At 43.0% G+C, this 15,754-nt stretch overlaps 1 protein-coding gene across 1 annotated transcript in view; it reads left to right on the top strand.

Annotated features, from left to right (window-relative positions):
• Window positions 1-6,202: 6,202 nt before the first annotated feature.
• LOC308373013 (protocadherin-15-like) overlaps window positions 6,203-15,754 on the top strand; it is a gene marked incomplete at both ends in the record, with an annotated part of 150,871 nt that continues 141,319 nt past the window's right edge. Inside the window, one exon of the mRNA XM_080848405.1 lies at window positions 6,203-6,290. Within this exon, the coding sequence (XP_080704531.1) occupies window positions 6,203-6,290 (88 nt within the window). The remainder of the gene's footprint in view (window positions 6,291-15,754) is intronic.

Raw genomic sequence — 15,754 nt, 5'->3', positions numbered from 1 at the left:
TCCATTAATACATTAATACATTTAATACATTTTGATTGTTTAACAGAATGGCGGATGTTTGACACTGTCCGATAACTGACATAGCTACTCTACTCCATTACAGTGTTTGCCAACCTGTCAGTAGTTTGTCAGCTGTCTGGATGACATGTGATGTTGAAGAAATGGAATTGCCGCCTGGAGACACAAAAATCACCCTGCTTGCTCAGATTCATCCATTTGGATCAGAGCAAAAAAAAAAATCAGTTTGCCTGCAGAAATGCCGAAATGTCACTAGTTTCGGCCCGTGGTTTGGAGAGTGAAAGAATGAGTTTTATTTTTTGGACTCTGAGGTGTGGGGCTGTCATTGAGGTCTGGTTCATTAGTTTATTGAGTTCTGTTAATGACTGAGACCTCTGCTTAGCCACTTCATCCCCTTACTGTGTGTAATGAGCTGGCCACTTTATGCTGAGAGCTCCCATTAGCACTTTACCTCTCTCTTTCTCTCCCTCTTCCTCTATCTCTCTCTCTCTGACCAGGACAGAAGCATTAACCTCTCTCTCTCTGACCAGGACAGAAGCATTTACATCTCTCTGACCAGGACAGAAGACTTACCCCTCTCTCTCTCTCTCTCTCTCTCTCTCTCTTTCCCTGTCTCTTTCTCTCTCTCTCTCTCTCTCTGACCAGGACAGAAGCATATACTTATCTCTCTCTCTGACCAGGACAGAAGCATTTACCTCTCTCTCTCTCTCTGACCAGGACAGAAACCTCTACCTCTCTCTCTTTCTCTCTCTGACCAGGACAGAAGCCTTTACCTCTCTCTCTCTCTCTTTCTCTCTCTCACTCACTCTCTGACCAGGACAAAAGCTCTAGGAAAGTGTGTGTGTTGTTGTTGTTGTTTTGTGTGTGCAAGCATGGATGTGTTGCTGGATGTGAGAGTGTGTTGGCATTGGAGGCAGAGACCTTTAGGTCATAATCATAACACTGATGGTTAATAAAAGAGAGTTGCATTTAAAAAAGCAGACTCTCTACTTCATTGTAATAAATTGGTAGCTGCTGAATGTATCTGAAATATCTGTCCCCAGGTATTCTCATATTATTATTAATATGTTTTTAAACATAAAGCACAACCGTGAAAGTATTTGCATGATATGCCTCATAATTAGAAAAAAAGTTCCCCTGCACTGTGCGAAAATATTCTCATTTTTGTCAGTCCTCTTTTCAGGTCCAGTAGCTCTTTGCTGTTTGTCTGCTGTGCGTAAGTGCTGCCCTTGTTCACTCTTACTTGAGGCCTGTGCGCAGTGCATTTGGCTGATCTGCTGTTTTAACAGTCTTGCTGCTCCTGTTGTTTTCTACTCACCATATTGTTGATGCCAGCAGTGTTTTTTTCCCTTGTTTATGAGGAAATGGTTGCCTGGAGACTGATTTATGAAGGTGTGCGACTTTTCTCCAGCTCTGGGCTTGAAACAGCGGCTAAATTAATGATGTTATTCGATCATAATACAAATGGGCGGGGCCAGAGCTGTGTGAGTGACTCAGCACTCTTTGCCTGACTAGGGTGAAAGTCAGACCAGGTGTCAAATGGGGGTTTAAACCACGCTTGAAAGGGCCGAATTATGTCTGCATTTAGAAGACAACTTAACACCTCAACAATGCAGGCCATTGTTAGAATAAAGACCACAAATTCCTGGTGTGCAGTGTCAGCCATGCTCAAATTCAAGAACAATACAAACAACACTTGTCAGAGTTCCCAAACCCCATGATGTCTGAAATAGGTGAAGAAGTGAATAAATGCAATGTTCTGTTTTATCAGTACCCAAGTACCCACAGACAGGAAGTTACATCATGGCATAAATGGTCCTTGTTTTTTGCTACGCATTGAGGTGGACAGGTCAGCTCTCAACAGAGACAGATCACAATCAGAAGTATACTTGGTGATTGAGTGTTTCCATAAAACAAATCACAATCAGAAGTATACTTGGTGACTGAATGGTTCCATTAAAACAGTGTTTGCTTTGGAGGTTCTATAATTGGTTTTGTCATGATATCCATCTCCACTAGCTGATGCAGCAGAGGAGCTCTGTTCATCAGTGAGGACAGGGGAGGCAAGTAGAGGAGAGGATAGGAGAGGAGAGGAGTGGAACATATGATTGAAGAAGAGAGAAAAGGAGTGGATAGTAGAAGAGGATAAGAGAGGAGAGGAGAGACGTGGAGAAGAGAAGAGAAGTAGATAGGAGAGGAGTAGAGAGGTGAGGTGTGGAGAGGAAAGGAGAAGAATGTAGAGGAGAGGAGAGGAAAGGAGAGGAGAGGAGTGGAGAGGAAAGGCATAGAGAGGAGAGGAGAGGTGTTTAGAGAGGAGAGGAGAGGCCAGGCTGTTCTTTCCCTGCTGCTTTGCTAATGACTCTGACCTTATGATGCATCAGCGCTCTGCTAAAGGTTCTGAGCTCTCCCCTCCACTGGCTGTTTGAAACACACACAACACACACACACCCACACACGCTGGGATCTATACATCAGGGGGAAATTAATTTATCATAAAATATCTGGCAGTCTTGCTGTCAAAATCCAAGGGGTAACTCCAGGTAGATGTGGGAGGAATAAATAGTAGCAATTGCGCTGTTATATTGTCCCTCCATTATATATTTTCCTTCCATCTGTTATTTGTTTTTAGATTATTATGTCTGTTTTCTTGTTTGGTTTCTTTTGTAAAGGGGACTTGCCATGGGGAATGGCTAGATAAACAAAACAATTATTGTTGGTATATTATAATTATTAATTTTGGGCAGAAGACATTTCTTGTCTGTCTGTCCGTCTGACTGTCTGCCTGTGTGCCTTTCTGTCTGCTTGCCCAGAGTCCTCACTTCTTACATCCAAACACTCACACGCTTAGATCCATTTTCCCTAATCATGATCAACCAGATTGAACTAAAGTGCGCTCATGGTCATTTATTTGGGTGTGACTGAAATCCCCCTAGAACTCACAGGCCCCCGCTTCCTCCTTGAAAAGGTCTTCTTTTACAGTAATGAGAAAGAGAGAGAGAGGAATATTGCACTGGGCCTGCGTGGGACACCAATTGAGAAATTTGGTTAGGTAAATCAAAGATTTGGAGTGAGCCAGTGGGATCAGGTGGGAGGATAACTGGTGTGTTGGATGCAGGCGTCTCTCCCACACATCCTCCCATCTGAACAGAGAGATTAGTGATGACCAGCCCTGCTCTGGCAGGGTTCTAAAGAGCTTGAAATGAAAAAGTCCTCAGAGAGAGAGGGATGGACCTGATTCAAGGCCAGGTGCATGTATGTGATTATGAATACTCACTGAAACTTGGTGAAACTGCAACCTACAATGGTAGACAGTGTCCCTATAAGTTAGCCTCCTAAGTTAGCCTCCCACTGACAAAGAGCTCTTCTAGTGTCATGCCAATGACCATCAAGTTTATTTTGTGCACAAACTCTAGGTTGGAGTCTAAGCCAAAGAACGATACAACATACAGTAGATACAACGACAAGCTCAGACAGATGTCAAGTTTGGAAATACTGATACTGTTACTTCAGCAAGTATTTTGTAAACTGGTCATGAAAATTGCGTAAGGAGTTTAGAGAAAGTGTAGCCTGGATACCAGCCTGAACTCTGCCCACAACATTTTTGGTCTGGGAGATTCAGTCTGGACTTGAGCTAGTTGGGAGAGATTCAAGTTTTCGAAAAAGTCGAAAAAGCAATCTAACCACCAATCAAATTGTAAGGGCGAGCTTTATACGATGATGGACAGATGATCAACCAACGCTTGAGTTGAATTAACCGGTAGATTCGAACTCCGTCCAAGATGGCCGCTTCTCGGGAGCTAAGTGGGGAATATTTTATGTGAATTAAGCTATCTACACGACTTTTTAATGTCTACATTGACTCGGTAAGTTGTATATGTGCACCACGAATGTTGCAGAGTATTGTTTGTCCTAACTAAAGCTCTCTAGACCATTATTGTTAGGTCATTGCTAACGCGTACACCAAAAACCCATTGAAACACACTGTAGCTTCTAGCCTTGAGTGCTAATTAAGTAACGTGAGCAGGCATAATATGTTATCTCAACAGATATTGACAGCGCATTCATTTTGAAAGAGGAACAGAGAAACGCGATCAAGGCATTTGTCGATTGAAAAGATGTTTTTGCCGTCTTTCCTACGGGATCAGGTAAAAGTTGAATCTATCAGATGGTAATACTATGTTGCTCTGATTGGTTCTAGGTATCCAATTCAGCGAAGAGGCATTTTCTTTCCTGGTTCGTTGAAACACGCCCCATAATCACAGCCCAATGGTTCAGTATCAGACTCATATTCTGACTAGAATTATGAGTATGACATCGTCAGGCTAGAGAAAGTGTAGTCAGTGTTGAGAAATGACTAAACAAAAACAAAAAAATCTAGTCTTAGACCTGTGAACACCCTCTCCCTCTCTCTTGTGAGTAGACATGAAAGTCAGATGCTACCCTCTCTCTCACACAGACTCTCTCTCTCTCTTTTTCTCTTTACCCCTCTGCTTTGTGTTCCTAGCTTGATGCCTCTGGTGGGTATAGATGATCTAAGTTGTCTCCTTTCTCTCCACCCATCTCCCTTGCACTTAACACACTCCACTTCACAAAAAGAAAGACACAGTGGAGAGACAGAGAGAGACAGAAAGAGAGAGGGGGTGGAGGGTAGAGAGAGAAAACTACCTGCGTTTGACAGTTGGTGTCATGCTGCTTTGACTAGTGGCAGTGGGTTGAGCTGTTGCGGCCTGCCGAAATGGAGCCGATTCCATTGAAGCCAAGGCCTCTGGAGAATAGTGGAGCATTGCACAGTCAGTCAGAGGAGGACGTGGATGGGAGAGCGAGCCCGAGTGCCTGAACACAGCGCTCAGACAGGCCTCGAGAAGCTGATGAAATTCCACTCACATCATTTTCAGGTGTCATAAAGAAACCTAAGTCCTGTGAACACAAACATGCTCCCACAGATGAGCACACACGCACACACACACAGACACTCACACTCACACACGTGCACGTGCAGACAACACAGGCACACACACACACACATTCTCTCCCGTCACACACACAGACAACACAGACACACTTACACACACACCCACACAAACACACACACACACACAGACAGACACACACACACACACACACACACACACACACACACACACACACACACACACACACACACACACACACACACACACCCACACACACACACACATACACACGCACAGTCTCAGAGCGTACAGCATAATTTGGTGTGGGTACGCCAGTGAGTCAGGAGAGCAGGTGATAACTAAATCTGACAAGCGTCTTACATCATCAAACAAATCTCTGAATGTGTAACTCTCCGCTGTGCAGGTCTCTGAGTAAATAAGATCTCTCGCCCTCTCTCTGTCTCATCTCTTCTGTGTCTCTGTCTCCCCTTCTCTTTCAGTCACAGCCAAAACCTTTATTTTTTGGGCTTTCCCTATCTCTCTTTCATTTTGCCTCTTTGACTCTCAGTTTGTTAAAAACCTCCTTTACTTTCTGGTGCTCTCTCTCTCTCTCTCCCTCTGCACTTCAGGTTTATCAACATCTCTCTATTAGTTAAAAACCTTCAAAGACTTGTAATGTGTCAAGGTCAGACATTTCAGACATTTCTGTAGGAATCTGAGGTTGATCACATCATTAATGTATTACCATGCCACACCAACCAGCTGAAACCTTCATACCCTTCATCAGATTAAGGCAGTGTTTAGACATTGATATTAACATTAACATGTAGTCATTTAGCAGACGCTTTTATCCAAAGAGAACAATCAAGCTGCGAGCAATAGAGACCTAGTGCTAACCAATGCTAGACATTGAGTGCTAGCCAGTGTCAAAGCAAATGATCTCTTCTTGGTATTGCAGTTATTTTTTATGATATTGACAGGATTACTGATGATGTGCATAGGTACTATGGAGACAGCAATCTGTGCTAACACCTCCCTTTCTTTCTCTCTCTCTCTCTCTCTCTCTCTCTCTCTCTCTCTCTCCCTCTTTACTCCTTCACTCCCTCCCTCCCTCCCATCTCTTTCTCTCTCTTTCTCTCTTGTGGGCGTGGGGAATTTAGTTGTATGTGTTTTATTAGAGTAATCATGTGAGGAGGTTTAATGACGAATGGTTAAACCCCCTTTCTCCCTCTCTCTCTCCCTCTCTGCAGGCGTTTGAGGAGTGAGTGAAGATGAGGAGGCCTTGGCTGTGGATATGGCTGGGCATAGGCATCAGCGTTCTCTCTCCTCTCTCCCTCGTCTGGGCCCAGGACACTGAAGGTGAGAGCTATCTGGGAACCAGGGAGGTAGGGCTGATAACATGCCTTCTGTTAGGAATACTCCTAGTCCTGGATATCTATGCACTAGACCTGATGTGATGGTAGCCAGCTGAAACAGAGCTGCACAGTGAGAAAACCTCACTCCCCAGCACCGTAAGAGACTTGCTAGTAACAGACACTCGCAATCATGGGGTTCAGCTTACTTGCTAGCACGACCTCCTCCCAGGTCAGAGGTTGCGAGATTCGGGTCTGGTGTTGGACTGTGCTGTCAAACAATGCAGACTGTTTTTTGTAATGTAGTCATTTTAGTGAAGTCATAATGTGGATGTGGTCTCATGGGTTTATGTCTGTGGTGTGGGAAATGGAAAGGTGTGAGTTTTTCCCTGTAATATTTTTTGAGTTTGTGGCTTGTTCAGCAAAGCATTCTTGGAAGAGAGGATGTGCTAAATTGTGTGTGTGTGTGTGTGGGGGGGGGGGCACACATTCCTCCGAGCTCAGTGGAAGGTTGGAGCAGAATGGAGTTGGAAGAGTGGGATTGTGTAGCCTTGTGTGCAGTTTAAAGAGTGGGATTGTGTACCTTTGTGTGCAGTTTAAAGAGTGGGATTGTGAAGCTTTGAGTGCAGTAATAGGAGTTGTCCTTGTGTCTCTTGTCACAACAGAATTTATTGATAGTAACAAACCTATGCACAAAGACACACACAGGCACACACACACACACTCTTTCTCTCCCTCTTTGTGTGTGTGTGTATGTGTGTGTGTGTGTGTGTGTGTGTGTGTGTGTGTGTGTGTGTGTGTGTGTGTGTGTGTGTGTGTGTCTGTGAGAGAGAAAGAGAAACGCAAAGTCTGCACTTGTATGTGTGTGTGTGTGTGTGTGTGTGTATGTGTGTGTGTGCGAGTGTGTGTGCGAGTGTGTGTGTGTGTGTGAGAGAGAAAGAGAAAGAGATACGCAAAGTCTACACTTATACTATGCTGCCCTCTGCAACAGTTTGGCATCCAGATGAATGGAGCTCATAGATATTGTGTGATTGACACAGTCTCTCAACGACAGTGGGCTATGAAAACTAGAGTTCATGCCATGTCAGAGGATGTATGGAGTGAATGAAAGAATTTTTAGAGGATAGTGGGAGCGAGACCGGAGGAGATGGGGTCAGAAACGCAAACTACGCAAGAATTAAACACATTCTCATTTGTATGTATCTCCGTAGCAGAAGAGGCTCGTTGCCTAGCAAAACTCCCTTCTAAAATTCTAACTGCCTGGCAAAGGTCCTTCTGGGTCTTTCTTCTTATAGCTGAAATGGGGATAAGGCCACGGTCTACTTGTATTATTAGTCAGACAAAATGTCCAACTCAATCACATTGATAGATGGACTTACACAATCCTGCCGAACCGATGTTCCCATTTGCTTTCCCACCGAGTGGACGGTTCTATTCAAGTCCAAGTGAACTGGTTTAAATCTTTAAATAGGATATGATTTTTGAATGAAAGCGGACCCAAGGCTGAATTTCAGTGCCCGGACTCTGCCAGCCTGGCTGGAGAGGCGGTGTTATCCAATTAGCAGATGTAGTCTGGGCAGGGTGAATGCCGGAGCTCTCCGTGTTCACAGAGAACGGAGCAGGACAGCGGACGGGGCTGAGGGCAGGATTTCACACTGTTCCGCTGGACTGGACATGTGTGGCTCAGAGACCTGCAGGGTTCTTCCCAAAATAGGCTCAGAGACTGGTCAACGCCCACCTCAGGCAACCTCATCTGAACACTTCAAAAAAAATCTTGAAGTAGTTCACTAAATAGTGGGTGAAAACATCTGGCAAAGGCAGATCATTCTGACATGTAGCTAAAGGGTTCAAACTAATAGTGGATGGAAACAGATCTGTTGACAGCAGCTCCTTCGCAAGTGTAGCTCAAAAGACTTTTAGTTACCTGGTTTGATTTAGAACCTCTAGAGCAGAAAGCACTGTTTTTTTACATTAATTATTAAGTTATTATTATATTATTTTTACTTACTACTATAGTTAAAAATGCAGTAACAAGAGACAGGAGAGATAAAGATGAACTGACATCAAACGCCTGTAACAGATGCTGAGGTCAGAATGTGGTGTCACTCGGAGTCCATTATGCGTAAATAATTCACAGTTTAGCTGTAGTTCCAGATTAGCAGGCAAAAACATTATTGCTAAAAGAACAGTATAATGTATGTCTTTAAACTCTGTCATTGAAATCAGTGTGTGTGTATGTGTGTGTGTGCATGCATGTTTGTGCCATTGAGTGAGCTTGTGAGTGTCTGGAAAATGAATAGTGTATGTAGGTAACACAACAGTTGGGGGAGAGGATATCCCTCAAGTCCTATCATAGGTACAACAACTACCACAGGCTGCCTGCTTTCAATCCAATCAACCTCTAATCCTGTGTTTCTCTCGCTCTTCCTCTCTCTCTTTCTCCCTCTCCCTCTCTCTCACGTGATCTCTCTATCTCTCTCCCTCTCTCTTTTTTCTCTCTCTCTCTTGAGATCTTCCTTTTGCCCACCCACTCTTTTCTATTCTCAGTGCTGTTTAAGAATGCATCCGGAGAGGGTCTGTGTGAGAGAGGAGGGTTTGTCCTCACACACACACACAGTATTTGGGGTCTTTCTAGGGCCCTGCTTCTGTGGGTGTGTGAGGACTGGCACTGAGTGGTGTGCTATGACTGTGCCAATCCTCATTCTCTTGTCATCGTGTTCAGAAATCCCTAGGGATGCTAATGCGTACAATGTGTTTTTGAATGCCAAGGCAATCAAATGAGACTCGCATGTGAGTGAGCTGGTAGAAGATAAAGTTAGATATTTCCGTGAAAATTAAAGTTGCTCGAACAGTCTCAGCCGTTCTTGCCAGACTTCCCTACCACAGGAGTCCACCTCAACTATTCCTTGAATGTGCGGTGCACACATAAAATGATTGTCAAGCAGGGACGCCTGTATCTCCAAAGGTGTTGGTTCATATAGTTAAGCAGGGATGCCCGTCTCTTCAAAGGTGTTGGTTCATGTAGTAAAGCAAAGTCAAACTTTTAGTTGCTCACAGAACCCAGGAGAAAACCAAGGAGATTTTGTCATTGTGTGTATTTTTGTGTTGGGGATCAGCATGGACCACAGGTTTCTCATTCAATGGATGACCTCCAAGAATTATGTCTAGTTTCAGTGCAAGGTGGGGACTTGCTGTTGTTTGACACAGCCACATGCTTGAGCTTGCGCAACTTTTGAAACTGGGATTTGAGAAGTGAAGTTTATTTTATAAACTAAATCTGCCTGTCTATGACCTTTCTGGGTTATGTTTGATTACGTATGAAGATTTATGTTTGAGGACACTGTTTGTCTTTATTTACATTTCAAATTTGATCGATTTTTTTTTTTTTAAGCAAAGCAGCTCTTAAGCCACTACGTGCCCTGGGATGTGAACAGTTGACGTTAACAGTGTTTACTCGTGTTACGGCTCTACCTTTATTTGGCCCATCCTGAACAAACACGCAATATTGTTTGTCATCACTGAGTGCAGATTGGATTTTTCAGTTTGTTGGTCCTTTGGACAGCCTGGGATGTCTTTCTCCTAACAATGACACAGTTGGTGTAGGGCTCACTATATGGTCATGACTTGGGTAACTTGAACCCAGTATGCATAAAGCATTATAAACACACTCATAAAGAGTTATGTAGTATTTATAATGATTCATTATGATTGACATAAGTCTGTATAACTACTTATCCATGACTACACTCATAATGCTTGATAGTTTTATAGTATAAGCCCTAGACCTATGTCAGACACTATGATGCATTATAGAACTTTATACACATTTATAAATGTATTTTTAATGCTCTATGGATACTGAGTTTAAATACACTTCTACCCAATTTCTTTTGTATTCTTTCTACAATTTATTTGAATACATACCCATTGGCCATGCTTCATCTGTGTTTGTATATTAACCTGAGGTTTAATATACTCATGAGTATTATATTTTTGTTTCATCACACACACAAACACACACACACACACACACACACACACACACACACACACACACACACACACACACACACACACACACACACACACACACACACACATACACACACATTCAGACTTAAACTAGTCCCACGATGATGTTTGTGGTTTGTATATGTGTCCAATACACATGCTGAAACACACACACACACACACACACTAAAGACTCATATAACTTTTGCTGGCTTAAATGTCACAGGCAGATATAAATGGCAGAGGCATTCATGAGAAATGATGAGGTTGAATGGCGGATGCTGGATGCTGGAGTGTTAAAGTTCAGGATTGATTGAAAGGATCACCATGTGCTCTCGCTTCTTATTTATTTTATTTAAACCCAGCACCTGAAATTAGCACTTATCCACTGAACTCATTTAAGGTGAGAGGAACCAGAGAAAATCCTTCACTTTCGACTCGTGGGACACTTTTGTGGGTATATGCATGAGACGTGACTGCGCTTAACCAGCTTAAACTAGATTTACATTTTTTTCTGTACAGAATGAGCATGATTCCCATAATCCAAGCGCCCAGGGTGGGTCAGTCCAGTCTACGCTAGGCTAAATGCTACAGTGTCTTATCCAAAGAAGGCATTTGGGCATTCAGAATAGTACACTCTAGGCTCAGAGATTCTTCACCAAGGATCGGTTCAGTGCCTGTGAAAGCCTATCTAGCAAGCAGTCATGCCGGAAATCTCCATGCAGCACAGTGCTGTCTTACTTTAATCCCCTGTTCAACATGCCATGGCTAATATACACTCTGACTACCTGTTTACCCAATTTATGGCTTTATTTCCATGCATCTTTTTGGTGGTTTTGCCCTCAACACCGCCTTAATTAAGCAGGCCTCTGTGGGAGATCAAGGGGTTGGTTCACGCTCTCTTGCAGTGGGTGGTGAGTCAAATCAATCTGATTCTGTTTGAATAAAAGGGAGGTGTGTAGCTGCCAAGTATGTAATCATTTTTCTATTCTTCATGTAATTAAAGTCAATAATGTAAGAACTTACGAATAATGTAATACAATTTCTGAACAAATAACCCAATTATTTGTTGTGCACAATGGAATAATTATGATTGCAGCGTTTAAGTTTTATTTAGAATCCAGAGTCAGTCTTCCGTAACACTTTTCTCTTGCCTTCTTCAAATAGCTGCCCAAAAACCTGTCAAATCCTGACCCCTGAATCTGAGTCCTAACTGAGAAAGAACACACACGCACCCACACGCACCCACACGCACACGCACACACACACACACACACACACACACACACACACACACACACACACACATACACACACACACACACACACACACACACACACACACACACACACACACACACACACACACACACACACACACACACACACACACACACACACACACACATATACTCTCCCTTTTACTCCGTAGCCCAAGGGTAAGCATCATGGAACTGTGACACTTCATTGCCATTGATAAAACTTTATTATTATGATTGTTTCAAACACAGCTTATAATGTAATAACCTGCCAATTGTGCTCCTCAGAATCTTGCAAAAAAAATCCATTGATTTGAATGGGCCACCCCAACGCTTTGATATTTCTTAATGAAAGAACCCACTGCACGTCGGGTCCTGATCGCCTCTTTGGTTTTTTTTCCCCTATACTGACCAGTGCACTATATATTATCCCTTATTATTACATAGTGCACACAATGTTATTACGTTATTGGTTCAGAGAATGTATTTAATTTATTGCCATGTATTGGTTATTACATTATCGACGTTAACTACATTAAAAACTGAAAACGTGTCACGTCATTGGCAAATATTACATTAACGGCAGTTCTCTCATTATTGACTGCTACAGGCCCCGTTTTTGGTTGGAAGGGAAAAGAAATAGGGGTGTCACAGGCAGGCGAGAGGAATGAGGAGAGAGGGTGAGCATGTCAGGGAGATTCATCAGAGAGATTGCACCCCCCTCCCCCAACCCCACCCCTTCTCCAAAAAAGCAGGTTCTAGGTACCCCATCATCCCCAGGCTCGCCAATCTCTGTGTCACCCCCAGGTGATGAATATTTTGTAATTAAGGGTAAGCTGCCATCATCCTTTCGGCTCCTCTGATTACAGCTGGAGATTATCCTCCGAGAGAGATGCAAACAAATGCAAATGCTCCCCTGTTTTCCCTCCGTGTGCATGAAGAGGTCTCCAGACTGTCCTTGGGGAGAAACTGACAACCAGTGTTAGACAAGTGTTTTCTTCCGAAGTTTACCACAAACATGTTTAGCAAGTCTTTCGTGAATCAAATTCGAGCGAGGGATTTCAGACAGCTTCTTAATCAGGTGACGAAATGCCATTGATTTCTAATTGCCTGATTAAATTCCAGCCTGAGCCATGAAAATTAGATGCAAATTGGCCCAGCCACAGAGAATTAAAAGGGCTTTTCAGTCTTAAATGGATTTCCCCGAAAGTGGGGATTGATATGTCCGTTTTTTCATTTATTTCAGTTCTCGGTTGAAAATGATTTGAGTGCATCAATACTTTGAAAGCTCAGATTTGCGTTTTGAACAAATCTCTGTTCTTCGTCACAGGCTGTATTTTATTCTCTCTCTCTTCTAAATCCTTCTTCCCTTATCTCTCTCTCTCCCTCCCTCCCTCTTGTATGTGATTCATTAAACCAAAAGGAAATCTTTTTTACCTCTGCCAAGGAGGTTATGTTTTCATTACTGTGTTGGTTTGTTTGTTTGTCTGTCAGCAAAATTACACAAAAATGATTAGGCCGTTTTTAATGAAACTCGGCGTAAGGGTGGAGCATGGGCCATTAAATTCTGTAGCAAATCCGAATCAAGCGGTTGCTCCAGGTATTTTTTTCCGCTTTCATATTGACCTTGGCCGAGGTCTTCAGGTGCTCTTCTAGCTCTTGAGTAATTGCCGTAATTTCCCAACTATTAGCCGCGGTTTATACATTGATTTTGTAACATTTTCGCAGCGCTGATGTCAAAACTTGGGTGCTGTTTATACATGGGAATGCATTTTTTCCCGCCTGGCAGTTAGTAATGCCTACAGTAACTCTGCCAGGTAAAATAGGTCTCTCTCCCTCTTTCACATGCGAATCCCATGAATGTATCAGGTAAAAACAGCATGGGATAGAAAATAATTTACATTCACACTCGGCTGTTTGTATTTCCACCAAACGGGATAGTACAGAGTTCGAACCTTGGCAAGAGATGTTTTAAACTTGCATGAACTATCCTAGCTATCTCAAGCTTAGGTAACCATCTTCACAGTTTGCAGCTGCTAGCATGAACTCATGTTAGAAGTTGAACAGGCAGCCTGAGAGTTTTTACCTTTTCCTATCATAAATTTGAGAAGACTGTAACATCATAGAACTCTGCCATTTTTAAGGTTATTAAAAAAGTTTCCTTTAGCTAGCTAGCTAATTAGCTAGCATAGCAACTTGATAACTACAGCAACAAAATAACACCATTTGCTGCATAACCTGAAGCAAAGTTGAATTTCTCAAAATCAGCTCAACAATAAAACACAGTCTGCTACTCTGATATTAATGTAGTGAGTGAAGCGGGTGAAGTCTAGCCTGGTGACACCAGCCTACATATTTCCCCCTGAATTGATTTCAAGCTCATACTCAGTCTGGCCCAACCCCGTTGACAATCGTTTCCCGGCCTCAAAATCCAACCGCACCAATCAGCGAACAGTTCAGAGCTGTGTCTTAAAAGGAGAACAAGAGTATTGTGTTGTAAGTTTTATGATTGGAAAAGACGTAGCTCTTCTCCCAACTGACTTTGGGAAGAGTTTAATCTACCGAATGCTTACCAAACGTTGCTGATTGGTTAAGGGAACTCCAATGATTTTAAACCTCAAGCTAAGCACCCGCCCATCTCGGAAACGAAAATGCACGGGGTTAGGCCAGACTGACTGACGGAATGAAATGAAGTCACAGGCTGGTAATGGCCAGGCTGGGTGAAGTCCCCCTCCCACTTGCTTTTCTCGATCATATTAATTCAGTGGTAGCCAGGGGATCTATTAACGATTCGACTTAAACATTTAGTGTCCATTCTTACACGACATCATAACACTTAATAAACACTCAATGATTGCATGGTTTTCACTGTGAGTGGAAAAGAGGTAGCCTATGTGTGGGTGTGTGCATCGGGCCAGTAAGGGTGTAGGTTTTTTGCTTGAAATGCCCATCCCATACAACTTTTAAATGGTAGTAGTGCTTTCACCACAACCACATGGCATTTAGTTTTATGCAACAGAATGATGTCATGTTGAACCATCTGTGGTTAATACACGGGTGCGGTCAATACACACGTTGCTTTAAAAAATTGCATACAATACTGAAATGCAGTTTATATACAGTATGGTGCAGTTTATAGTTGGGAAAATACGGTGTTGGGTCTAATGTTCTGTTGGAACAAGCTGAAAAAGTGTTTCTTCATGGCTATTTTACTGACTAAAACTGAGCCCTGCTATATTTCATCACCTTTTGAATGTATGACAAGTATTCAAACAGAATTTAAAGAACTCGAGTTATAACTTATGGCTACCTTCTCCTACACCCTGCAGTTGGAACTCTAAATCTTTTATGCTTCACCGAGGGGCAGACTGGTCATTGTAGTTCTTGGTAATCCATTTCTCATTTGTTGATATTGCTGAAACCAAATGGGATTTCCCTCCTCTCTCCATGAGCTCCAGCTAGCTCATATTGCCAAATCCCTCAGAACAATAACAACAGCAAACACCACGTACGTCACACACTCAGTGTGGAAACTTCAGTAGTTGACGCCCAGCGACTCCTGGATTAGTTTGGCAGGCATGCCTGGTTTGTTTGAGGGCACTGGTTGAGCAGTCTTGGGTCCATGCTCTCTGGACTGTGATTAGTCCACTTCAGCCTCACTGATAAGGCGTTGTCTTATCTGGCCCCTCTCCCTGCCTCGGGGACACCCTTGGGGCATCTGGTCAGCCGCCAAAGCAGCCCCCAGGCTGTGGAGATGAGAGTGGCCGAAACTCCATAATGTTGACATAGTGCTCCGTGCTTCTATCACTTTAACATCTAAATATACCAAACTATATTCAATAGTGGAAATTGACCACAAGTAATAGCCTTAGCTTAGCAGGAACATGAGTGCATTAAGAGAAGATTCTCTCTGACAAATGTATGTCAAGAATAGTAGGAGTGTTTCCTTATTGCAAGAGGCTAGTGAACCAAGACCTCGGCACCAGTTATTCTTTCGGTACATCCGTAGTGTGTGTGTGTGTGTGTGTGTGTGTGTGTGTGTGTGTGTGTGTATGTGTGTGGGTGTTTGTGTGTGTGTGTGTGTGTGTGTGTGTGTCTTGCTTCATGTGCAGATTTGGACTCATTCTCTCCACCCCATATTTGAGACAGCAACATTATCTGTTAACAGGCAGAACAGATCCCACCCATACTGCATTAAGAA

The sequence above is a fragment of the Sprattus sprattus genome (assembly GCF_963457725.1).
Source record: "Sprattus sprattus genome assembly, chromosome: 12".
NCBI classification, from domain to species: Eukaryota; Metazoa; Chordata; class Actinopteri; order Clupeiformes; family Clupeidae; genus Sprattus; species Sprattus sprattus.
Note: the sequence above shows the minus strand (reverse complement) of the source record. Positions and strands in the feature narration are given on the sequence as shown.